This window comes from Coregonus lavaretus (assembly GCF_964263955.1).
Source record: "Coregonus lavaretus genome assembly, contig: HAP1_SCAFFOLD_1349, whole genome shotgun sequence".
NCBI lineage: Eukaryota > Metazoa > Chordata > Actinopteri > Salmoniformes > Salmonidae > Coregonus > Coregonus lavaretus.
The window spans coordinates 29,485-56,783 of NW_028162442.1; the positions used below are offsets into that span (position 1 = coordinate 29,485).

The 27,299-nt window shown below is 44.9% G+C and overlaps 1 protein-coding gene across 3 annotated transcripts; it reads right to left on the bottom strand.

Moving 5' to 3' along the window:
• Window positions 1-3,659: 3,659 nt before the first annotated feature.
• LOC311119239 (E3 ubiquitin-protein ligase Mdm2-like) lies at window positions 3,660-26,607 on the bottom strand. 3 transcript variants are annotated; one of them, XM_084193965.1, is made up of 9 exons: window positions 25,226-26,607; window positions 23,473-23,562; window positions 23,278-23,352; window positions 17,541-17,674; window positions 15,010-15,059; window positions 14,591-14,628; window positions 10,848-10,911; window positions 8,644-8,725; window positions 3,660-3,732 (listed from the first exon to the last, which is right to left on the bottom strand). In XM_084193965.1, the coding sequence occupies exons 2-9, from the start codon at window positions 23,548-23,550 to the stop codon at window positions 3,717-3,719; spliced, it is 537 nt and encodes a 178-aa protein (XP_084050091.1). In that variant the 5' UTR covers window positions 23,551-23,562; window positions 25,226-26,607; the 3' UTR covers window positions 3,660-3,716. The 3 variants fall into 3 exon arrangements, with proteins under 3 accessions (XP_084050091.1, XP_084050090.1, XP_084050092.1); XM_084193964.1 differs by lacking the exon at window positions 25,226-26,607 and adding an exon at window positions 24,111-25,078; XM_084193966.1 differs by lacking the exon at window positions 25,226-26,607 and adding an exon at window positions 23,682-23,873.
• Between the last annotated feature and the right edge of the window lie 692 nt (window positions 26,608-27,299).

Here is a 27,299-nt window from a genome sequence, read left to right on the forward strand (position 1 = left end):
ACAGACGGCCATTACAAAAGGTTCTGGAATGATTTCATCAGAACTCTTAAAAAGAAGAACATGACATTCCCACCCACAAATTGAAAACAAACAAAATAAAATGTCCCTGTTAGAGCTTTATCTTAATCAATTCTGTGGTTAGCTGGACCACAAAATACAGTACTGTCACTGTCCACACACATCATTGCTGTGTCCCCACTGGGGAGGGGTGTGTGCTTGCGTATCATGGTGACTAAGAGAACAGCCCAAAGGCCTCATGGTGATTTCAAAAGCGTCACTTCTCCAAATCTCTATAATCTGGTGCCTCTTTTAATACAAACGCTCTGAGATTTACTGTTTAATACACTTTAGAGAGGGATACCTCGCGTTTACCACTGCTAAACCTGTCATGAAAATAGCTATGAAAAGCACAGCTTAGTACAATAGGCTTTCCCTTAAGTCTCTTTGAAAATGTTTGGTGGAATGAGTGGGGTTTTCCCTGCAATACTGTAATTAATATCAAGGCATTAGGTGACAACAGGACTTAGTGGATAAAGCTTTAGGATAAAGACAAATTAGGGACATGACATTATCTCTCTTTTAGGATCAATCTCGCTTTGTTGTTGTCGGGTGTCATTTCAAATTACACATATCTTTTATCTTCCTGCGTTAGATTAAAAACTCTGTGCTAAATGTGTCTGTAATTAATATTGAGATATCAAGGTCATGACACTGGCCTTGTTGGTAAGGTGTGAAAAGCCTCAATTTAGAGCCGTGAGTTTTAAAGAACAGGTCCGTGGGAGGTTCACAGGGGCCAGCTGGAGGGCCGTGGCCTGGTGCTGAAACCATCATCTCTTGAAAGGCCCAGCAGTCAAAACGCTGGTAATGCTAAATATTGAATTCAATAAATGTAAAAGTAAGCAAGAAAAACATGCACACTATCCTCCTATACTGGTGCTGACTGTTTCCAGGTCGCTACTGGCTACCGTCTGTGGTAGGTAGCCATGGTGACCATTTAGGTACCCTCGGGGGTGTCTCCATGCGTCTCGGCTGGCTGGAACCCTCAGAAAATACGAATCCATCCGTAATCGCCATGGTGACAGAAGACTTTATTTGTCAAAAATAAATAATAAAATCATACCCACATCCTCTGTGCATCTGGAGATTTGGGGGTGGGCGTACAGGGTTGGAAGATTAGGGGGGGGTGTAAATGTCAGGGGCTCTGCTGACAAGAGCGTTCTGCCTGCCCAGAGACTTCATCCTTACACTTCCCAAACTCAGAGGGTACGTCACAAATGGCACCCTATTCCCTATATAGTGCTACACTTTTAACCAGAGCCCTACGGGCCCTGGTCAATAGTGCCATTTGGGACACAGTAAGTGATAACAAAAGCAGGCTTCTTCTTCACTGTTGAACTTTTACCCTGGGAGTGTGTGTATGCTCCCACTCCGAAAAACACCCACAAACAGATAAGATGCCTCCGCCCTCCACCCCCTGCCTCTGCAATTTGCATTCATTGACAAAGAGCAGTCTTATATGTTCTGAATGTTAATACCAGCAGACCTAATTAAAATGAAATAAAATAACAATGACCAGCAGCAGCAGGAAACACCAATCCTTTCTAGATACTATGTGAGGAGAGGAGGCAGACCAGAGTCCAGCGGCTGCTACAGGATGGCACACAGGAATTCTTTACTAATTCCCCCACCAACCCCATTGGCGCAGAGCGTGAAGGGACACATATGTAATTTGCTGTCAGAAAAATCACTAGATCCATACATTGTTTCGGCTTAACGCATAATCCTTTCCATTGATAAAATGATGTTGAGTGCGCCTGGCTAGAAGCCCACAGATACAAGGACAGGCACACATGTTTTTTCCCCTTTCTGCTTTTCCTTTAATTTGCAAATCTAATCCTAGAGCTGACTGAACCAACTTCTAAACCAGCGCTGCTCTCGTGGCCAACACTCTAATCTGTTTTCCATTTAAGTGTCAAGCCGGCATCCTTTTTGCTGGTTGACAAAAGCTGTTATTTTAAAATGATTATATGCTAAAAATTGTGTGAGGACCTTAGTAAGTTTACGAATGTCCCAAATGGAAAAACTGTGCTGCGGCCATAGGGGAGTTTCTCTCTTTTAATGTAGTGTTATTTACCAAACACTTCTGTCGGTTGGGAGTCAGGAAGGCCCCAGCCTGGCTGTGCCATTCAGCCAGAGGTCAGGGTTTGGCATTTTAAGCACCAAGCATGTTTTCAGCATTAGTGCTGAGCGTCAGTCACCAGGCCAAGCAGCCAAACCCTGCCAGTCTGTATCTCTCCGTGTCAGCCAGGACACAGCCAGAGCAGTGGTAAAGGCAGTACAGAGGCAGAGGAGGGGCCAGGCAGAGCCAGAATCGGTGGCAGAGGGAGAGGCAGAGGCAGTAGAGGAGGAGGCAGCGTTCCTTTGAAAACATGGGTAAGTTGGTCTCCATCAAAGCCCAGCCAAAGACAGACTTCCTTATTTCATTTCCAGGGAAGGAAATATCGAGTTAAATGTTTTCGCTGTTCTGGAAGAGGAGCAGTTACAAGGGGAGGGGAAAGAGGGAGGTCATGGCAGCGTATGGAGAGAAGAGAACAGACGCCTGGGGTTCTCGCTCCTCACCATGGGGGCTTTGATGGATCTTATTACGTATGCCAAATTATAGGCTTTCAAATGTACTTAAGATTTGTACCTCGTAACGTCTGAATGTCACGCAGTACAACCAAGGGCCCTAGCCTAGCTTTCCCTTCCTTTCCATACATTTTAAAAATGGGGAAATGTCATAAAGATTGACTCTGGCGACAGAGACAGGACATTCCATTAGCACATGGAAGTTTCACGTGTCATGTCTTCTCCTCTCCGCTCTTCTCTTCTCCTCCCTACTCCTCTCCTCCCCGCTCCTTCCCTGCCTCGCCATGCAGCCAGATTGGCTTGTGTCAGCTCTTGCAGACCTGATTATTTCTAGTAAAAGATCAAAACAACTATTTGACTTGTTGCTCCCTTGATAACCTGGCATGTGATGTGATTAGAAGGAAGGAAGGATGTTAAGGCGTTGTATGAAATGACAGTCTACATAGTGCACTACTAAATAGGGTGTCATTGCAGACGTAGTCCGAGTACGCAAGTCACGTTGACATGTTGTGCAATCTGGTGCCACTGTGTGTCTGTCTGAGTGACCAATCAGTGAGAGGGAGGCCAGAGAAATAGAACGACTAGACCAGACATGAGTCTATCATCATACATATACTAACTTCTGAGACGCTTGAAAACGGGGGCGCCCAATAAAATAAAACTATGCCTGGTCGCCAACTGACGTACATCACTCCTACCAGTGGTCATGGTTACCAGCAGCCATGGTTAGCACATGTGGAAACTGGATTACAAGTGTGTGTGGCGTAGTTAAACTTTGACCCATCCAGAGAAAGGCTATTTATTTGGCTTTTGAGCTAATGGACTGTAACTCTATTTAATGATGTCATCAGGAACATCAACTCTTTCAATATGGGTAAGCCCTGGGCTTGTACATAGTATTACATATAGAATCACATTATCGGATCTCTATGGGCTTGTACTGTAAAAAGCACAGTTTGTGGATTCAGTCAGACACCACCCTACAAAGTGTATCTCCCAGCGACATCATGAGGGATGTGTACTGTACTCACCCCGAGGACCCGGTGCTCTTGCACACCCCCAGGAGAGGCCTTTTGTCTGCAAAACCATCAATCATCAGCGGACCTAGAAGAAGAAGAAGAAGAAGAAGAAGAAGAAGAAGAAGAAGAAGAAGAAGAAGAAGAAGAAGAAGAAGAAGAAGAAGAAGAAGAAGAAGAAGAAGAAGAAGAAGAAGAAGAAGAAGAAGAAGAAGAAGAAGAAGAAGAAGAAGAAGAAGAAGAAGAAGAAGAAGAAGAAGAAGAAGAAGAAGAAGAAGAAGAAAAAGAAAAATGAGGGACTGACAGAGAGCAGTGATCATTCATCATTAGGGGGCCCTATGCATGTGAGACAGGCCTGTTGTGTAGTGTGCCCGGCCCAGCCTGCCAGAGCCACCCACTCCATTTAACTAGCGCTACTGTAGCAGGATGCGTGTTGATTACATTACTACAGCAGCTCTGTAATCAAATGATACCCCCTAAAACATTCTGAAGAGGAAATGGAGACAAAATATAAAATAGAACAAGAAAAGAAAGAGAAGTTGGACCCTGTCATTCCTGTCATCTTGGAGAGGACTCATCCCCGCCAACCACACAATAATACCCAGGTTCACATGAAGACTTATGGGGATCAAATAGATGAACATACCAGCATGATAGACATTAAGAAGAAAGGAGAGGAGGGAGACGGAGGAACAGAAACAGCACAACATGCTGAACTCAAACCATCTTTCCTCTCGGTATGGAGGAGGAACGAGCGAGCGTGAGATAGAGAAAGATTGATAGAGAACCCCTTCAAAGCTGAGTAGGGTTATTTTGTCTGCCTCTGTGTTTAATTCTTTGGGTTTGGGGTGAAATTACAGTATGGTAAAAGCCTAGTGGGCATATTTAGTTTCCATCCCAAATGGCACTATTTACAGCACTAATTTTGACCAGGTCCCATAGGGCTCTGAGTAGTGCACTATGTAGGGAATAGGGTGCCATTTGGGACACACATTAGGAAGGAGGAGGATAAAACATGTTGTATTAAGTCTACAGATCCCATATTTCCCCTAATTGTCCCATTCTTAAAGATGGCGAGGGAGGGAGGGGAGGGATATGGTGTGTGTGCGTGCATGTAGTGGGGGTCCAGATTGAAGAAGCTGTAATTTAGCCCTGACAGTAATCAGTGTGAGTTCCTGTGGTGTGACCGTGCCGTGTGGGAGAGCCAATGTGCCGTCCTCAAACCCCTAACACAGCCTTTCTTCTGCACTCATATTTCTGTCATCAAACATCACAACGGGTCACCATATTGAGCTGTAGGCAAATATGATTTCCCCAAAAGACCAAAGCGTTTCATTTGAACAATGCATTTAGGAAAATAAACCGTTTCTGTAAATACAGTCAGGGGGGAAAAAATATCTAAGATTTCATTACTAGTGTTGACTATCCTTTGATTATGAGTAGACTGTAATTTCAGAAATATAATATGTTTGAGTGTTGACTGTGTGTGCATCTATTTTTATCCATTCGACATTCGTATGTTTGAGTGTTGAGTGTGTGTTTATCTCATTTATAGAGGAAGGCAAGTCTGTATTGAAGCCAACATGTTTGCTGTTATAAATTACATAATTTCCAGAGCCATTTCAGTAATTAGGGCCTTCACATGGAGGCTGGGCCTCTGGGTCATCTGAGTTCAGGTCCAGCACTTTGGACCAAAATACACACAATACTATTACTGACATCCATTCTACTGTTCAAGAGATCAACAGAGGTCTCATACATATTAGGATCACTTGTCATCAATGCTGATCTATTGTATTCTCAATCACTTTGGTAGGCGTATACGTATGGCCTATACCGAGAGGACGGAAGAAAAGAGCAAAGGTTACAAACTCTGGGATGCTGGACAGATAAACGGATCGCTCTCTTCGGAAAACCGCCACTTCCTCCTCTATTCCAGGAAAGGGCCTTTTGACATATTTGAACCGACACCTATTTTCAGGACTTTCCAAACCCGCCAACCCAGGACCCCGACTGAAACAATTGGTCTTTTAACAGCTCGCCACAGAGCAACACTGTTTGCTCCGGCTGGGTCTAACAGATTGCAATCAGTGTCTCTCTCGCTCTCTCTCCCCACTGCTACTCTGCTACTCTGGTAGTACAATTCATTTTTATTTGAACAGTCAGAGAATCGTTCCCCTCATGTGTTGGGTATCTGCTGCTTCTTATTACTGTCGTGGCCTTCATCCCCGTCCAGAGCCCTTTCAATGCTGTCATTGTGCATTGTTGAAATCTGCCAAAGGACCGGAACAGAGAGCGAGAACAAAAAGCTGATTTTATCACCAGAACGCCACATGCTAGCGTTTTGCGCTTTTCACTTCTGAATTCTACCTGCAGTGACAGCAAATTCAAACTTCATGCCTAGAGAATAACTAATTGGCGGAACGAGGGAAATCCAATTGTGTATCGGCTTAAGAGGATGTGAATGCTTACGGTCTTATATTAGATACAACTCTGTGTGTGTGTGTGTCTGTGATGGTGGTCCATAGGGGTTATATTTCCCCTCTGCTTTCCTTTGACGTTTCTGATTTAACATGATTAGATCAAAACCTTGGACATGTTTTTCACTGGCCTGCTTCTCTTCCATACCTAACCTTTATAAATGATATTAACCCTGTAATACAATGGGGCCAATGAGTGACTTGAGATTTGATGAAGAGCGAGAGAGAGCGAGGCGGGGGGGGGGGGGCTCACCAGAGCTCTGGCACTTCATTCTGAGTCAGTCTGAGCCAACAGAGGCCATGCCAACAGTATGATTGAGGCCAGGACTGCCTTTAATATTAGGATAGGAACAGGAAGAGAAGGGGCTCTGGCATGGGGCTTCTGACTATTAACAAACTGGGTAGTCTATAATTAAACCATGATATATCACAGCAAACACACACACCACATCCTCAAATGGCATAAATTGTGCCACACTTAACTTCGTTTCGAGAGCGGTCCTTGAGCGCTGGCTAGAAGTGATTTGAGTTTAAGTGATTTTATTTTTTCTGGAGGAGGAGAGATTCATGGCCGTGTTGAAACCCACGTCAGAGCAAAAACAAGACCAATGTGATTCAAAACGCATAAATTCAACTGCAGAGCGTTTTTTCTTCCACTTTGCAGATTGGGTGGATAAATATTGACTGAAGTGGACAAGGAGGAGGTTCATGTGACATTACAAGCTGAAAACAGCTGAGCTTTTCTACTGATTTCTAGAACGACAGCATCTTGAGGACCTGAGTCCCTGGGAACGACATCGCTTACAATGTGCATCACATTCAAAGACGGTCTGATGTGAACCCGTAGAACGACAAAAAAACAAGACGGGAAAATGTTAGGGTACACCTAAAAGATGGCAGAGGAAGGCAGGTACAGTGGGGAGAACAAGTATTTGATACACTGCCGATTTTGCAGGTTTTCCTACTTACAAAGCATGCAGAGGTCTGTAATTTTTTATCATAGGTACACTTCAACTGTGAGAGACGGAATCTAAAACAAAAATCCAGAAAATCACATTGTATGATTTTTAAGTAATTAATTTGCATTTTATTGCATGACGTAAGTATTTGATACATCAGAAAAGCATAACTTAATATTTGGTACAGAAACCTTTGTTTGCAATTACAGAGATCATACGTTTCCTGTAGGTCTTGACCAGGTTTGCACACACTGCAGCAGGGATTTTGGCCCACTCCTCCATACAGACCTTCTCCAGATCCTTCAGGTTTCGGGGCTGTCGCTGGGCAATACGGACTTTCAGCTCCCTCCAAAGATGTTCTATTGGGTTCAGGTCTGGAGACTGGCTAGGCCACTCCAGGACCTTGAGATGCTTCTTACGGAGCCACTCCTTAGTTGCCCTGGCTGTGTGTTTCGGGTCGTTGTCATGCTGGAAGACCCAGCCACGACCCATCTTCAATGCTCTTACTGAGGAAAGGAGGTTGTTGGCCAAGATCTCGCGATACATGGCCCCATCCATCCTCCCCTCAATACGGTGCAGTCGTCCTGTCCCCTTTGCAGAAAAGCATCCCTAAAGAATGATGTTTCCACCTCCATGCTTCACGGTTGGGATGGTGTTCTTGGGGTGGTACTCATCCTTCTTCTTCCTCCAAACACGGCGAGTGGAGTTTAGACCAAAAAGCTCTATTTTTGTCTCATCAGACCACATTACCTTCTCCCATTCCTCCTCTGGATCATCCAGATTGTCATTGGCAAACTTCAGACGGGCCTGGACATGCGCTGGCTTGAGCAGGGGTACCTTGTGTGCGCTGCAGGATTTTAATCCATGACGGCGTAGTGTGTTACTAATGGTTTTCTTTGAGACTGTGGTCCCAGCTCTCTTCAGGTCATTGACCAGGTCCTGCCGTGTAGTTCTGGGCTGATCCCTCACCTTCCTCGTGATCATTGATGCCCCACGAGGTGAGATCTTGCATGGAGCCCCAGACCGAGGGTGATTGACCGTCATCTTGAACTTCTTCCATTTTCTAATAATTGCGCAAACAGTTGTTGCCTTCTCACCAAGCTGCTTGCCTATTGTCCTGTAGCCCATCCCAGCCGTGTGCAGGTCTACAATGTTATCCCTGATGTCCTTACACAGCTCTCTGGTCTTGGCCATTGTGGAGAGGTTGGAGTCTGTTTGATTGAGTATGTGGACAGGTGTCTTTTATACAGGTAATGAGTTCAAACAGCTGCAGTTAATACAGGTAATGAGTGGAGAACAGGAGGGCTTCTTAAAGAAAAACTAACAGGTCTGTGAGAGCTGGAATTCTTACTGGTTGGTAGGTGATCAAATACTTATGTCATGCAAATTATTTACTTAAAAACCATACAATGTGATTTTCTGGATTTAGATTCCGTCTCTCACAGTTGAAGTGTACCTATGATAAAAATTACAGACCTCTACATGCTTTGTAAGTAGGAAAACCTGCAAAATCGGCAGTGTATCAAATACTTGTTCTCCCCACTGTAGGTAGATACTCACTGATATGGGGCGCTGGCAGGATGTGGGCAGCTCTCACAGGTCCATGGCGCACAGAGAAAAGCTCCTGGGCCTCCCCACCCAGCTACAACAGAGAGGGGAAAAGAGAGTAGAGCAAGTTCAACAACAATGTAACAACAAGTAAATGTAACAAGTCAAAAGTACGTCACCAGTGAAAAGTCAAACGATTTGAGCCCATTTTACAGTGGCTGCTCAGCATTCTCTCTCCGTCCTTCTGACATAAATGCATACAATGAACGCTCAGTCTAAGACCACTCACATTTACTCAGATTTATTTTAAATAAAGGAAAGGAAATTTAACAAATGTATTTTTCTACAACGATAAAAAGCCTTTAAATGGTGTGTAAAAGAGGACATTGTTGTTTTACTGTGGACGCGGTGTAGTTCCGTCAAAGACACTTGACCAAGCGAACACCAGCTGAACAGAGGGAATAGAGCTAGGCAGGGGGGCAAGCCCGCCTATACAATGCTAGGGGAAACACTTGATATAAAACGGTTAACAGTTTGCCATAGTCAGCAGGGTTGGAGTTGTTCTTTCTGATGATAATAAACTCCATGCATTCGGTGGGATGACCACTAGTTAAGAGAGTTAATGTCTTTATTACGAGGCTGCTCCGATACTCAATCCGGCCATACTTCCAATTAAGCCTCAGCGTCCTGAGGCACCAAGTCACCTCCACATAACTACAGTACTGATAAAATGATCAATGCTACACAACCACAAACTTACAGCTCCGGTTTGGATGGAGGTTAAGGAGCTAAGAAGTCGGCGGCAGGGCAAAGTAAAAAAACAACGTGGGGGCCCCTGGCCGAAACAAAAAGAGAGATATGTTCACACTGTAAGAAAAATATATATTCCAACTGCGTGTAAAGGGGCTTGTCGGGGAGGAAGGGGGCCCGAGAGGGAGATGGGGGGGGCACTAAAGGGAGTGGAGGAGGGGCTGGTGGTTGAAGTGCCAGCCAAACCGCAGAGTAAAAGCTACCAACAAAGGTCCCCAAAGCATTCCGATGCAAACGAGCGGCCTACTCTTTCTGTGACTGAGCCAACGGGACAGAGCGGGATGCGGTGTCGCCTGGCTGGCAAGACCAACCGTCTGATAACCAGTCAGCTCAGCTGATGGCTTTCAAAAGCGCTATGATGATTGATGCCAAAAATACTTTTAAAAACGCTTTGAACAGAACTGAGATCAAACACAGGCTACATACAGTAACTAAAGTAAAGAATAACAGGTTAGCAGCTGGATAGTGTTCAGGAAATAGTGTTCCCACATTGACGTTTTGAACATGTCCGCCACACCTGTTGTTCACCCAGTGTGTACTGTATAGCCCTATAGCCCCTGTCATTCTGAGAAGCTACAGTATCTATAGCTGGAGGTCACCAATATATCTGAGGTTATTGTAGGTTGCTTCCTGTCTTTACTGTTGTGTCAGATGCAATGAGAACTGTTAATGGCATTAAAGTGGTAGCTGTGTCCCTGCTCTAGGCTCCAGAGATGCAAGGTTATCCCCTGCATTAGGCCCCAGAGAGAGGCTTGGATAGTCAGGTCAGAACCCTTGTAGAGCAGAGGAGAGAGAGTTAGCTTTAGCAGTGCGGAGAGCCTCCGTGACACAGAGAAGAGCAGTCTCAGTTGAATGACCAGTCCTGAAACCTGACTGGTTTGGATCAAGAAGGTCATTCTGAGAGAGATAGCGAGAGAGTTGGCTAAAGACGGCACGCTCAATAGTTTTGGAAAGAAAAGAAAGAAGGGATACTGGTCTGTAGTTGTTGACATCAGTGGGATCGAGTGTTGGTTTTTTGAGAAGGGGTGCAACTCTCGCTCTCTTGAAGACGGAAGGGACATGACACCACGAAGCCATCCTGTCGGACATGACACCACGAAGCCATCCTGTCGGACATGACACCACGAAGCCATCCTGTCGGACATGACACCACGAAGCCATCCTGTCGGACATGACACCATGAAGCCATCCTGTCGGACATGACACCATGAAGCCATCCTGTCGGACATGACACCATGAAGCCATCCTGTCGGACATGACATCAGTCTGTTTCTCCAGGAGGAAGTTACAGCACAGATCCACGTGAGCAGGACTGGTGTAGTTAGTAGGTGTAGGCTTATGGAAACACTGTTGGAGTACTCCAACAACAACACACATTATTCAGACAGAGACAGAGAGGTACTCACCAGGGTCACTCCTCCTCCTCCTCCGTTCTGAGGTAGATGATGAAGGACAGTCTGAGTCTGTTTCCTGTAACAGATTAAAACAGGAGGAACTGTTAAGAGAAATGAACCAGTGAACCAGGACACTGTGGGAGTCTGTCTATAAAACTCACCCAGGCACAGCGACCACTTAAAAACGACATCACAGGAAAAACCACTTCAGAAGCTCCGAGGGAGACCGTCTTGGAACAATGTGACAGCATAAACATCACTCTTCAACAAACTATGTTGTTTCAACTTGAGGTTGAGTGCGTGTGTGTGTGTGTGTGTGTGTGTGTGTGTGTGTGTGTGTGTGAGACCCAGGGCTAGGCAATTAGTTTGACACAGTCTGTTTGGAACTCTTTAAAATGGAGGGTGATGGAGCAGTGTTTCCCCTACATTAATTTAGTAGCGGTGGCCCGCCGCTGTTAATTTCTTGCCACCGCTGCTAAACGTTATAGTCGTTGGCTCAATGACGAAGTCTCTGGGAACAGCTAGCATGTCATCGCACCCAACGCCAGTAGTTTCACATTTCAAGTTTTAAATGTCACGTGCACAAGTACAGTGAAATGCCTTTCTTACAAGCTTCTAAACCCATCAATGCCGTAATCAATATCCCATGTAATAATTTTTAAAAGAAAAACAAGGTAGAACAAAAACACGAGAAAGTAAGCTAGCTATATACTGGGTCAGTCAGCTCCAGTACCATATCAACAATGTGCAGGGATACTGGAGTGATGGAGGTAGATATGTATAGGGGTAAGGGGACAGGGATACTGGAGTGATGGAGGTAGATATGTATAGGGGTAAGGGGACAGGGATACTGGAGTGATGGAGGTAGATATGTATAGGGGTAAGGGGACAGGGATACTGGAGTGATGGAGGTAGATATGTATAGGGGTAAGGGGACAGGGATACTGGAGTGATGGAGGTAGATATGTATAGGGGTAAGGGGACAGGGATACTGGAGTGATGGAGGTAGATATGTATAGGGGTAAGGGGACAGGGATACTGGAGTGATGGAGGTAGATATGTATAGGGGTAAGGGGACAGGGATACTGGAGTGATGGAGGTAGATATGTATAGGGGTAAGGGGACAAGGATACTGGAGTGATGGAGGTAGATATGTATAGGGGTAAGGGGACAGGGGTACTGGAGTGATGGAGGTAGATATGTATAGGGCTAAGGGGACAGGGATACTGGAGTGATGGAGGTAGATATGTATAGGGGTAAGGGGACAGGGATACTGGAGTGATGGAGGTAGATATGTATAGGGGTAAGGGGACAGGGATACTGGAGTGATGGAGGTAGATATGTATAGGGGTAAGGGGACAGGGGTACTGGAGTGATGGAGGTAGATATGTATAGGGGTAAGGGGACAGGGATACTGGAGTGATGGAGGTAGATATGTATAGGGGTAAGGGGACAGGGATACTGGAGTGATGGAGGTAGATATGTATAGGGGTAAGGGGACAGGGATACTGGAGTGATGGAGGTAGATATGTATAGGGGTAAGGTGACAGGGATACTGGAGTGATCGAGGTAGATATGTATAGGGGTAAGGGGACAGGGATACTGGAGTGATGGAGGTAGATATGTATAGGGTTAAGGGGACAGGGATACTGGAGTGATGGAGGTAGATATGTATAGGGGTAAGGGGACAGGGATACTGGAGTGATGGAGGTAGATATGTATAGGGTTAAGGGGACAGGGATACTGGAGTGATGGAGGTAGATATGTATAGGGTTAAGGGGACAGGGATACTGGAGTGATGGAGGTAGATATGTATAGGGGTAAGGTGACAGGGATACTGGAGTGATGGAGGTAGATATGTATAGGGGTAAGGGGACAGGGATACTGGAGTGATGGAGGTAGATATGTATAGGGGTAAGGTGACAGGGATACTGGAGTGATGGAGGTAGATATGTATAGGGGTAAGGGGACAGGGATACTGGAGTGATGGAGGTAGATATGTATAGGGTTAAGGGGACAGGGATACTGGAGTGATGGAGGTAGATATGTATAGGGGTAAGGGGACAGGGATACTGGAGTGATGGAGGTAGATATGTATAGGGTTAAGGGGACAGGGATACTGGAGTGATGGAGGTAGATATGTATAGGGGTAAGGGGACAGGGATACTGGAGTGATGGAGGTAGATATGTATAGGGTTAAGGGGACAGGGATACTGGAGTGATGGAGGTAGATATGTATAGGGGTAAGGGGACAGGGATACTGGAGTGATGGAGGTAGATATGTATAGGGGTAAGGGGACAGGGGTACTGGAGTGATGGAGGTAGATATGTATAGGGGTAAGGGGACAGGGGTACTGGAGTGATGGAGGTAGATATGTATAGGGGTAAGGTGACAGAGATACTGGAGTGATGGAGGTAGATATGTATAGGGTTAAGGGGACAGGGATACTGGAGTGATGGAGGTAGATATGTATAGGGTTAAGGGGACAGGGATACTGGAGTGATGGAGGTAGATATGTATAGGGGTAGGGCATACAATTAACTCCTACCACCCACCAAACGTGGGTAGATTTAGATATCGGTGGGTAAGAATTTGCAGGGCTCTACAGTGAAGAGCATTACATTCACTAATAAAAAATAGTCAAAAGCCAAGTATGAGCACATGAGCGAGTCGGGGATTAGAAATATTCTGCAGTAGCTTGTTTTCAAAGTATTTCTGCTGTTTTGTTTCATAGCTGCTAATATATATATATATATACTCATCCTAGCTGCTATTGGCACAACAACAACAATACTCATCCTATATCCCACCTGGTGCAGCAACACTGCCTGGCAGGGTGAAGGTTTGGCACAGTGTCTTGTGTTATATAGATGGATTTCAGAATTAACCTGGAAGAATCCATTGAAGGGGTTAGGTAAACTGTCTGGGAGGTGTTAGTATTTGTAGATGAAAGTGCATAATTGGCGTACATTAACGTCGTAAATAGACAAGATATTGAGTTGGTACTCAGCAGACCTGAAATTTGCTCAGTGATGAAAAAAATTAAAGGGAACATTGGTTGGGGGCGGTATGCAAATTGGAGTGGGTCTAGGGAAGGGGTCTCAAACAGGGCAGATGAGTCGAAGTCAAACATTTAAAGGTAAGTAACTACAGATCTGATGTTCAAAAGTTCTTGTCGGTTGTAAGAAATTACTGCGGAAACAATTCATGGAGAAAAAAAAATTACGACAAAAGAATCACAAAACAGCAAAGTTGGGTCGGAGCCTGTAAAATAGCAGCTATCCAGTACCCCGTTATAGCAACGCCCCCACTGGAGTGTTTCAACCAACCAAACACATGGATTTTCAAATCAAATCAAATGTTATTGGCCACATGCGCCGAATACAACAGGTGTAGACATTACAGTGAAATGCTTACTTATAAGCCCTTAACCAACAGTGCAGTTTTTTTATTTTTATAAGACAAGTCAAATAAAACAACAACAAAAAAGTGTTGAGAGAGAAAAAATAAAATAACATTAGGGAGGCTATATATACAGGGGGGTACCGGTGCAGAGTCAATGTGCGGGGGCACCGGCTAGTTGACGTAGTTGAGGTAAAATGTACATGTGGGTAGAGTTAAAGTGAATAAATTACAAATAACACGGGAAAACACACATAATAGTACAACTGGTTAGAGGTTTCCCTTCATTTAGTTTAGTGTGTCTACCATAGAAATAAAATGAATAGATCCTCTTTCTATGTTGTCTTCCTACCTTAGGCCCTCTATCCGGTTTATCCAGAGACTGGGATTCTTAAGGAAAAAGAAACATCCACATTTAAAAAATCTGAATAGACTACCGGTACTTCTTCAGTGTCTTATCAACCCCAATACATCAGACAGCATTGAACTGCCTAGCGTAACAAATGGCTTTTTCAAAAAGTGATGTATATGAAACCCCACCTCTTTAAGGAATACCTGGGATAGGATAAAGTAATCCTTCTACCCCCCCCCACCTAAAAAAATAAATATATATATATATATATAAAAACAAATTGTAAAGTGGTTATCCCACTGGTTATAAGGTGAATGCACCAATTTGTAAGTGGCTCTGGATAAGAGCGTCTGCTAAATGACTAAAATGTAAATGTAAACTAGTAACTACAGGACAATAACCGAAAAGGGGAAAAGTACCTTGTTTTTGCACTGCTAGGAGATTTTGTGTGATCATAGCGAAGAGGACTCTGAAAGAGCAAAACACACAAGGCTAACATTAGCATACTGAAACAGTTTCCGTTTCAGCCATCTCAAATTTGTTTAGCAAAAAGAAGCCTGCTCATCAACTTCAGTAACTTCTTTTTGAAACATCAGTACACATCTGAGCCAACACATGCCACAGGTGACAGCATATTAAGTGGCTGTATTAGAGGTCCAGAGAGCCTGTATTAAAGGCTGTGTAGAGGGGATGTATTAGAGGATGTATTAAAGGCTGTGTAGAGGGGATGTATTAGAGGCTGTGTAGAGGGGATGTATTAGAGGCTGTGTAGAGGGGATGTATTAGAGGCTGTGTAGAGGGGATGTATTAGAGGCTGTGTAGAGGGGATGTATTAGAGGCTGTGTAGAGGGGATGTATTAGAGGCTGTGTAGAGGGGATGTATTAGAGACTGTATTAGAGTCTGTGTAGAGGGGATGTATTAGAGGCTGTGTAGAGGGGATGTATTAGAGGCTGTATTAGAGGCTGTGTAGAGGGGATGTATTAGAGGCTGTGTAGAGGGGATGTATTAGAGAATGTATTAAAGGCTGTGTAGAGGGGATGTATTAGAGGCTGTGTAGAGGGGATGTATTAGAGGCTGTGTAGAGGGGATGTATTAGAGGATGTGTAGAGGGGATGTATTAGAGGCTGTGTAGAGGGGATGTATTAGAGGCTGTGTAGAGGGGATGTATTAGAGGCTGTATTAGAGTCTGTGTAGAGGGGATGTATTAGAGGCTGTGTAGAGGGGATGTATTAGAGGATGTATAGAGGGGATGTATTAGAGGCTGTGTAGAGGGGATGTATTAGAGGCTGTATTAGAGGCTGTGTAGAGGGGATGTATTAGAGGCTGTGTAGAGGGGATGTATTATAGGATGTATAGAGGGGATGTATTAGAGGCTGTGTAGAGGGGATGTATTAGAGCCTGTGTAGAGGGGATGTATTTGAGGCTGTGTAGAGGGGATGTATTAGAGGCTCTCTAGAGGGGATGTATTAGAGGCTGTGTAGAGGGGATGTATTAGAGGCTGTGTAGAGGGGATGTATTAGAGGCTCTATTAGAGGGGATGTATTAGAGCCTGTGTAGAGGGGATGTATTAGAGGCTGTGTAGAGGGGATGTATTAGAGGCTGTGTAGAGGGACTGTATTAGAGGATGTGTAGAGGGGATGTATTAGAGGCTGTATTAGAGGGGATGTATTAGAGGCTGTGTAGAGGGGATGTATTAGAGGATGTGTAGAGGGGATGTATTAGAGGCTGTGTAGAGGGGATGTATTAGAGGCTGTGTAGAGGGGATGTATTAGAGGTTGTCTAGAGGGGATATATTAGAGGCTCTCTAGAGGGGATGTATTAGAGGCTGTGTAGAGGGGATGTATTAGAGGCTGTGTAGAGGGGATGTATTAGAGGCTCTATTAGAGGGGATGTATTAGAGCCTGTGTAGAGGGGATGTATTAGAGGATGTGTAGAGGGGATGTATTAGAGGCTGTGTAGAGGGACTGTATTAGACGATATGTAGAGGGGATGTATTAGAGGCTGTATTAGAGGGGATGTATTAGAGTCTGTGTAGAGGGGATGTATTAGAGGCTGTATTAGAGGGGATGTATTAGAGGCTGTGTAGAGGGGATGTATTAGAGGCTGTGTAGAGGGGATGTATTAGAGGCTGTGTAGAGGGGATGTATTAGAGGCTGTATTAGAGGCTGTGTAGAGGGGCTGTATTAGAGGCTGTCTAGAGGGGATGTATTAGAGGCTGTATTAGAGGGGATGTATTAGAGGCTGTGTAGAGGGGATGTATTAGAGGCTGTGTAGAGGGGATGTATTAGAGGCTGTGTAGAGGGGATGTATTAGAGGCTGTGTAGAGGGGATATATTAGAGACTGTCTAGAGGGGATGTATTAGAGGCTGTGTAGAGGGGATGTATTAGAGGCTGTCTAGAGGGGATGTATTAGAGGCTGTGTAGAGGGGATATATTAGAGGATGTGTAGAGGGGATGTATTAGAGGCTGTGTAGAGGGGATGTATTAGAGGCTGTGTAGAGGGGATATATTAGAGGCTGTGTAGAGGGGATGTATTAGAGGCTGTGTAGAGGGGATATATTAGAGGCTGTGTAGAGGGGATGTATTAGAGGCTGTGTAGAGGGGATATATTAGAGGATGTGTAGAGGGGATGTATTAGAGGCTGTGTAGAGGGGATATATTAGAGGATGTGTAGAGGGGATGTATTAGAGGCTGTCTAGAGGGGATGTATTAGAGCCTGTGTACATTTAAATTTTAGTCATTTAGCAGACGCTCTTATCCAGAGCGACTTACAGAGAGCCTGTCTTAGATTATGTGTGTGTTGGGGGTGGGGGTAAACAGGGTGGGGGTAATCAGGGTGTGTGTGTGTTGGGGTGGGGGTAAACAGGGTGTGTGTGTGTTATTGTGAGAGTGTCTGTGTGTGGCTCTTTGATGGAGAAGCTGTCCACTCCCTGCAGTGTGTCCCCTCACCGTGGCTCTTTAACAGAGAAGCTGTCCACTCCCAGTACAGCCCCCAGTGGGTCGTCAGCACAGTGCACTAGGTGTTGCTGCTTCATGTCATAAAGCTGCTTCTTCATGATGTACTGCCCCAGGTAGAATATCACCTGACAATAGACAGCACAGGGGTCAGAGGTCAACACCACAGCATAACACACAAGAGGAGAGAGAGCGTAACAGGGGTGCTGCCAGAGGTCAAGAGGAGAGAGAGCGTAACAGGGGTGCTGCCAGAGGTCAAGAGGAGAGAGAGCGTAACAGGGGTGCTGCCAGAGGTCAAGAGGAGAGAGAGCGTAACAGGGGTGCTGCCAGAGGTCAAGAGGAGAGAGAGCGTAACAGGGGTGCTGCCAGAGGTCAAGAGGAGAGAGAGCGTAACAGGGGTGCTGCCAGAGGTCAAGAGTAGAAGTCTGGGAATGTCTCAGGATAAGACCGCACCATGAATAGTTCTGTCTCAGTCCAGTTGATACCAGACAGTTCTGTCTCAGTCTAGTTGATACACCTCATCCCATACTGATCCAGGCAGTTCTGTCCCAGTCTAGTTGATACCCTCCCTCCATATACTGATCCAGGCAGTTCTGTCTCAGTCTAGTCGTTACTCCCCATATACTGATCTAGACAGTTCTGTCTCAGTCTAGTTGATACACCTCATCCCATACTGATCCAGCCAGTTCTGTCCCAGTCTAGTTGATACCCTCCCTCCATATACTGATCGAGGCAGTTCTGTCTCAGTCTAGTCGTTACTCTCCATATACTGATCCAGACAGTTCTGTCTCAGTCTAGTTGATACACCTCATCCCATACTGATCCAGCCAGTTCTGTCCCAGTCTAGTTGATACCCTCCCTCCATATACTGATCCAGCCAGTTCTGTCCCAGTCTAGTTGATACCCTCTCTCCATATACTGATCCAGGCAGTTCTGTCCCAGTCTAGTCGTTACTCTCCATATACTGATCCAGACAGTTCTGTCTTAGTCTAGTCGTTACTCTCCATATACTGATCCAGGCAGTTCTGTCCCAGTCTAGTCGTTACTCTCCATATACTGATCCAGACAGTTCTGTCCCAGTCTAGTCGATACACCTCATCCCATACTGATCCAGCCAGTTCTGTCCCAGTCTAGTTGATACCCTCCCTCCATATACTGATCCAGGCAGTTCTGTCTCAGTCTAGTCGTTACTCCCCATATACTGATCCAGCCAGTTCTGTCTCAGTCTAGTTGATACACCTCATCCCATACTGATCCAGCCAGTTCTGTCCCAGTCTAGTTGATACCCTCCCTCCATATACTGATCCAGGCAGTTCTGTCTCAGTCTAGTCGTTACTCTCCATATACTGATCCAGACAGTTCTGTCTTAGTCTAGTCGTTACTCTCCATATACTGATCCAGCCAGTTCTGTCCCAGTCTAGTTGATACACCTCATCCCATACTGATCCAGCCAGTTCTGTCCCAGTCTAGTTGATACCCTCCCTCCATATACTGATCCAGGCAGTTCTGTCTCAGTCTAGTCGTTACTCTCCATATACTGATCCAGACAGTTCTGTCTCAGTCTAGTTGATACACCTCATCCCATACTGATCCAGCCAGTTCTGTCCCAGTCTAGTTGATACCCTCCCTCCATATACTGATCCAGGCAGTTCTGTCTCAGTCTAGTCGTTACTCTCCATATACTGATCCAGCCAGTTCTGTCCCAGTCTAGTCGATACACCTCATCCCATACTGATCCAGCCAGTTCTGTCCCAGTCTAGTTGATACCCTCCCTCCATATACTGATCCAGCCAGTTCTGTCTCAGTCTAGTTGATACCCTCTCTCCATATACTGATCCAGGCAGTTCTGTCCCAGTCTAGTCGTTACTCTCCATATACTGATCCAGACAGTTCTGTCCCAGTCTAGTCGTTACTCCCCATATACTGATCCAGACAGTTCTGTCCCAGTCTAGTCGTTACTCTCCATATACTGATCCAGACAGTTCTGTCCCAGTCTAGTCGTTACTCTCCATATACTGATCCAGACAGTTCTGTCTCATTCTAGTTGATACACCTCATCCCATACTGATCCAGGCAGTTCTGTCCCAGTCTAGTTGATACCCTCCCTCCATATACTGATCCAGGCAGTTCTGTCTCAGTCTAGTCGTTACTCTCCATATACTGATCCAGCCAGTTCTGTCCCAGTCTAGTCGATACACCTCATCCCATACTGATCCAGCCAGTTCTGTCCCAGTCTAGTTGATAGCCTCCCTCCATATACTGATCCAGCCAGTTCTGTCTCAGTCTAGTCGTTACTCTCCATATACTGATCCAGACAGTTCTGTCCCAGTCTAGTCGTTACTCCCCATATACTGATCCAGACAGTTCTGTCCCAGTCTAGTCGTTACTCCCCATATACTGATCCAGACAGTTCTGTCCCAGTCTAGTCGTTACTCTCCATATACTGATCCAGACAGTTCTGTCCCAGTCTAGTCGTTACTCTCCATATACTGATCCAGACAGTTCTGTCTCAGTCTAGTTGATACCCTCCCTCCATATACTGATCCAGACAGTTCTGTCCCAGTCTAGTCGTTACTCTCCATATACTGATCCAGACAGTTCTGTCCCAGTCTAGTCGTTACTCTCCATATACTGATCCAGACAGTTCTGTCCCAGTCTAGTCGATACCCTCCCTCCATATACTGATCCAGACAGTTCTGTCCCAGTCTAGTCGTTACTCTCCATATACTGATCCAGACAGTTCTGTCCCAGTCTAGTCGTTACTCTCCATATACTGATCCAGACAGTTCTGTCCCAGTCTAGTTGATACACCTCATCCCATACTGATCCAGCCAGTTCTGTCCCAGTCTAGTTGATACCCTCTCTCCATATACTGATCCAGGCAGTTCTGTCTCAGTCTAGTCGTTACTCTCCATATACTGATCCAGACAGTTCTGTCTCAGTCTAGTCGTTACTCCCCATATACTGATCCAGCCAGTTCTGTCTCAGTCTAGTTGATACACCTCATCCCATACTGATCCAGCCAGTTCTGTCCCAGTCTAGTTGATACCCTCCCTCCATATACTGATCCAGGCAGTTCTGTCTCAGTCTAGTCGTTACTCTCCATATACTGATCCAGACAGTTCTGTCTTAGTCTAGTCGTTACTCTCCATATACTGATCCAGACAGTTCTGTCTCAGTCTAGTCGTTACTCTCCATATACTGATCCAGACAGTTCTGTCTCAGTCTAGTCGTTACTCTCCATATACTGATCCAGCCAGTTCTGTCCCAGTCTAGTCGATACACCTCATCCCATACTGATCCAGGCAGTTCTGTCCCAGTCTAGTTGATACCCTCCCTCCATATACTGATCCAGGCAGTTCTGTCTCAGTCTAGTCGTTACTCTCCATATACTGATCCAGACAGTTCTGTCTCAGTCTAGTCGTTACTCTCCATATACTGATCCAGCCAGTTCTGTCCCAGTCTAGTCGATACACCTCATCCCATACTGATCCAGGCAGTTCTGTCCCAGTCTAGTTGATACCCTCCCTCCATATACTGATCCAGGCAGTTCTGTCTTAGTCTAGTCGTTACTCTCCATATACTGATCCAGGCAGTTCTGTCTCAGTCTAGTCGTTACTCTCCATATACTGATCCAGACAGTTCTGTCTCAGTCTAGTCGTTACTCTCCATATACTGATCCAGACAGTTCTGTCTTAGTCTAGTCGTTACTCTCCATATACTGATCCAGACAGTTCTGTCTCAGTCTAGTCGTTACTCTCCATATACTGATCCAGACAGTTCTGTCTTAGTCTAGTCGTTACTCTCCATATACTGATCCAGGCAGTTCTGTCTCAGTCTAGTCGATACCCTCCCTCCATATACTGATCCAGCCAGTTCTGTCTCAGTCTAGTTGATACACCTCATCCCATACTGATCCAGCCAGTTCTGTCCCAGTCTAGTTGATACCCTCCCTCCATATACTGATCCAGGCAGTTCTGTCTCAGTCTAGTCGTTACTCTCCATATACTGATCCAGACAGTTCTGTCTCAGTCTAGTCGTTACTCTCCATATACTGATCCAGCCAGTTCTGTCTCAGTCTAGTTGATACACCTCATCCCATACTGATCCAGCCAGTTCTGTCCCAGTCTAGTTGATACCCTCCCTCCATATACTGATCCAGGCAGTTCTGTCCCAGTCTAGTCGTTACTCTCCATATACTGATCCAGACAGTTCTGTCTCAGTCTAGTCGTTACTCTCCATATACTGATCCAGACAGTTCTGTCTCAGTCTAGTCGTTACTCTCCATATACTGATCCAGGCAGTTCTGTCTCAGTCTAGTCGTTACTCTCCATATACTGATCCAGCCAGTTCTGTCTCAGTCTAGTCGATACACCTCATCCCATACTGATCCAGCCAGTTCTGTCCCAGTCTAGTTGATACCCTCTCTCCATATACTGATCCAGGCAGTTCTGTCTCAGTCTAGTCGTTACTCTCCATATACTGATCCAGCCAGTTCTGTCTCAGTCTAGTCGATACACCTCATCCCATACTGATCCAGCCAACAGAATAAGAGTATTCTGGGTCCCATTTTAGACAGGCAACTGATAGACACATGATCACTGTACTGAGTAGAAATATATGACTTCTCTAGCTGACAGGAGGCTATTGTGATTGATCACTGCCACGAAGGCATCAGTTCCTTATCATAAAAGCAGATTACACAGACTGTAAACATATTCTCCAGCAATCAATGTGGACCAGTTAAACACTCAACACTCTATAAACTAAAGGATCAATGCAGCCTCTCAGTCTGAGATAACTGTCTCCCTGATGAACAACAGAGAGGAAGGAGTCCCAGACTAGTTTGACATCCCAGAGGTCCATTTGAACCCCAGTGAGTCAGAGAGGAAGGAGTCCCAGACTAGTTTGACATTCCAGAGGTCCATTTGAACCCCAGTGAGTCAGAGAGGAAGTCAAGAGGTGACTGAATGTTCTAACATTCTAACTAAGATAAACACCAATCTCTCTCTATGACTCAGACTTCCTCACAGACAGATAGACCCCCTGACAATTCTCCCCAAAGCTGTGTGACATGTCTTCAAAACCAAGGGGACCTGCTAGCCAATCATAGCTCACCATTTATGTTTAAAATAAGTAAATGACAGTGCATTTGTATTCTAGTTTAGCAGATGCTCTTATCTAGAGTGACAATCAGTTCATTCAACTAAAGTAGGTAAAACAGTATATCAACAGGAAAAACAACAGAACCAAGACAAAAGCCTTTATATTTTTTGAGAGCATCTACTGTATGTAGTACTTAGTTGATGAAAGCGACAACCAATAGTGAAACTAGTGTAAATCTAACTATGTGGAGAAGAATCCAGATTCAACACCTACACAACTTCTATACCAGTAGTTTGGCTGCTAACAACACATGAAGAGGAACTATTCCTTCCTTAGAAATGAACTAATATCCACTATTCTAGGAGTAAACTAAGATATACTGCAATTGGAAATTCAAAACATCAAATATTTAAATGTAAAAAACGTAATTAAAATATGAGACTAGAAAATATTATGGAAACTGAAAAGTCTGGGATATAATGTCCATTGAGGGTCTTAACGGTTTTCATCTGTCTGCTTCACGCAAACAATAAGTTGATTAACTAAAGTTGAGCCAAAGACGTGTGGTTTCTATATCAGCAGGGTACAGGCAACAAAGACAGCCAGCTGTCAAGTCACTTCATACCTCTTTCATGGTGAAAACGTCTTTGTCTGCACCTGCCTGCTGTAATAAGATGTGCAGTTTCTCTTTTGGTCGTACCTGGGAAAAAATAGCACATAAAACAAAAACGTTATTTTAGATTCAATGTCATTGTAAACAAATATGATGTAAAATGTGTGATAGAGAGAGAGAGGGAGAGCTATTTAAGTTAATACTTACAAGTTTCTCATTGTCCAACGTATTTATTTGGGAACCAGTTCTATGCCATTCTGACATTCTCTCACAATTCTCTGCCATTCTGTCTTTCACCTGGTGAAGAGTAGAGCAAAAAATACATTTAAAATGTCAAAGTTAACATGCAATGCCTTATAAAAGTATACAATTACATACACGTCAAGACAAGCTTTGGAAGACAGAAACAAGCTTACCTATCTAAATAAATAGAAGTACTAAAGAGTAGACGTCCCTTATACACACACACACACATCTCTATAATACACCCTTCATATTCTGTACATAAAGTGCTTCAGCTCGGATGCTAGCAGTAGGAACCACTTCCCCGTTTCCCCGGGATTTAAATAGGCTCGGAAAGACATGTCAGGGCTAGCATTGCTCCGGCTGTTGACGCCGGTGTAGGGCTAGCAGTAGGAACCACTTCCCCGTCTCCCCGGGATTTAAATAGGCTCGGAAAGACATGTCAGGGCTAGCATTGCTCCGGCTGTTGACGCCGGTGTAGGGCTAGCAGTAGGAACCACTTCCCCGTTTCCCCGGGATTTAAATAGGCTCGGAAAGACATGTCAGGGCTAGCATTGCTCCGGCTGTTGACGCCGGTGTAGGGCTGAAGCCAGATTACTAACCTCCCTTGACATGTCGAAGCATGACGAGCACACCGCTTTGAGTCACCCACCTAGCGGCCACCCTGCGTCTGTGCACCCCCCTCCACCCTTAGTGCCGAGTTGGATATGCCCGGCATGTCCCAGTTTACTACAGCTCCGCATTATGTAATAATCAGCTGTCAGACTGATGTGGGCAGGTTTGGAGGAAGGGTGTCTCGAATGGTTGCTTTGTAGCTTCCTGGACTCTTATCTTCCATTTTGTTTTCCATCTTAAAAAATTAGTGTAGGAAATAGGGATTTGGTTAAAGAATCTGGCAATGTCTGTATATATATTTATTTTTTAAAGAAGTGAATGTCCAGGGTTTTCAATAACAAAATCTGGTCACTTATTTCTTATTTTCTTTCACATATTTCTTATTTTCATCCAAATTATTCCAACGGAAAAAATGGTATTTGGGTAAGAAAGGGCTATAAAAAACTGATGCAACTTAAATATATTAATTTAATGAGGGGATTTAATTAAATATTTTAGCACACATGCAGGCTTATAGCTTGACAAAACAGATGAAAAGGAACTGGCTTTTCTAGCTAGCTTGTAAACCAATTCAAGTTACACTAGCAATTTTATTTTCCAATGCATGTAACATTGGGTTAACCACAGTGTATTGATGTATTCTGAATCAAAGACATGTTTACCAATTATGCTAAACTTATTAGCTAGCTTGCCAACATAGCTAGCATCGTTAGCATCGCTAGCACGCTAACCCTTAGCTAGCACGCTAACCCTTAGCTAGCACGCTAACCCTTAGCTAGCACGCTAACCCTTAGCTAGCACGCTAACCCTTAGCTAGCACGCTAACCCTTAGCAAGCAGTAAATAAGTATAAGGTAGAAACATGCAAAGTAACAATTGCACATTTATGAATTGTTTGGATAAGCCTACCAATTTCAATGTCATGACGCAGTATATCTGACACAACATTGTCAATGCATGTTGGATTCCACCGAAAGACATTTGGGAGCTAACATTAATTAATTCAAAATAAAGACAACGGGAACATGCATTGCTTGCCAATACACCAAATACAAATACAATTTTAGCTAAAATATTGGTTAGCAGTTTAGTTAATAGCTTACCTTCTTGCATGAATGTAAACATCAGCAACCATCCTCCTCTTCCTTCAAAAGGTGCTGCCCAGCTACTTTACTGGTGATTGTGCTCAAGGCAGAGACAGGCTTGCCAGGTCAATTGCTAATTTCTAAGAAGTCACTCAAAACCTGCCTTCAAAGCCTGAAAACTAGCACAATTTCAGCAGATTACAGGGAAATTAATAAATGTTTTAAAATGCCATGTTGGTAAAGTTGCAATATAGAAGTAGTATAAAACCTTGCACCCAGCGACCAAAACTTTTCACCTGCAGCAAAGTTTCCAAAGTACCTCAATAAACCCCAAAAAAACCATACATGGCAACCCTGGGCAGAGACGTGTTGACCTGTGAAACTGTTGGTTGTGCACTCTGCAGAAGTCAGATATTTGTGGCTAATGTTAACATTATGTGGAGGTCACCTGATCCTAGATCTGTGAAAAGGTTGACAACAACACAGTTTATGTTTGTGTTAGAGAGCACATTACAGGCCTGTCTGAATTTTATTTAGTCATTTGAAATCACATATTTTAATGTTAAGCTTTGATTTGTAACACTAAATGTTTTGTCAGTGCATAGTATTCTGCAAGACAATCTGTGGAACATTTTCATATTAGTGGTACATTTGAGTGAGATTTTGAGCTAGCAGTTGGAATTTTGATACATTGTATGACACACCCTACACTACAGCCAATCAATGATCAGCCTCCCATCCCCTTCTCTGCTCCCATCCCCCTCTCTGCTCCACTCCACCAAGTCAAACATATAAGCCAACTACAGTGGGGAGAACAAGTATTTGATACACTGCCGTTCTATATCGTGGAGCTCCGCCCCATAGGGGAGCTCTGCTCCTAATGGTTTACCCTCTGCCCTAAGGCAGCAGCAGCCTGAGACAAAATTATGCACACACCTACAGCCAATAGGAGTACAGGTGTCCCTATAAGAGGGGGTGCCTCCCCTCAATCAGCCTCCCTTTTTCTTCAGCGACTGGACTAGACTGAAGAAGCCAAGAAGAGACGAAGAGAAGACTCAGGACGAAGAAAACGCCGTCGATTTTCCAGATCATCGACGTCGTCCTACAATGAGCACACCAAGCTTATCCATAGGGTAAGTATTTAACAAAAGCTCTTTTCAGAGCTCAATGTCGCTGTTCCCCTTGGCGGCTGTCGACCCCCCCGACATATGTTTCGTGGGTTGAGGGACACAGCACGCCAGGGACAGCTTCATTAATCCCCCACTATGCGCCAGCTGCGCCCTCCTTTTTGAAGGAGTGGAAGCAGCGTTGGGCATTTTTAGGGAGGATATTCCTCTTGAGGATGTGCTATCAGTGTTAGTCTCAGCTTCTGAGGCATCATCTGAAGGCGCTGACTCAGGAGATGACAGGGCTATTGGGGAAGAAATGAATATTCTATTGGAACATTTCATTACACTGACCCAGATGTTTAACACCCCTTTTCCTTCGGGAAATTGTGAGGTCATTACATCCCTGGATGATGACGCCACAGCCTCTCTGTGCCTGAATTCTCAGGTCTCATTGAGTGGGCTGCTAAACAGCGGGAGATTAAGCTGCCCCCCATTCCCTCCAACCCGGAAGTGGATATGAGGAAGGGCGGCCGTTACTCTCGCTACAGCTTGGCGTCAGACGGCAGCCTCAAGCAGCAAGGGAGCGGGCCTCGCCCCCCCCCTGCAGTGCCAGAGGTGCCGGCGAGAGAGGTCATTAAAGCGTCATCCTGGCATCACCCGAAGGGCGGCCAGAAGAGACGCCGTTTATGACAGGCGAGGGGGAGAGAACGGAAGACGGCACAGCGCCTGCTGTGACCGAGCCCACTGTCCCCCCCACTCTACCGTTGAGTGTATGGAGGAGAATGTTTTTTGTTGATGTGTGTAATAAAGGGTTGGCTCTACTTGACACTGTCAAAAAAGAGCCCCTTTTCCATAATACATCCGAGAGCGTTCGACCTTCCTCACTCTCGCTCTCTCTCTTACCACTATGAGTGCAGCTCAGCCCACCATGGTGCGTTGCTGAATGCACACATAAGGCAGGTATATAAAAGGTATTAAGTGTA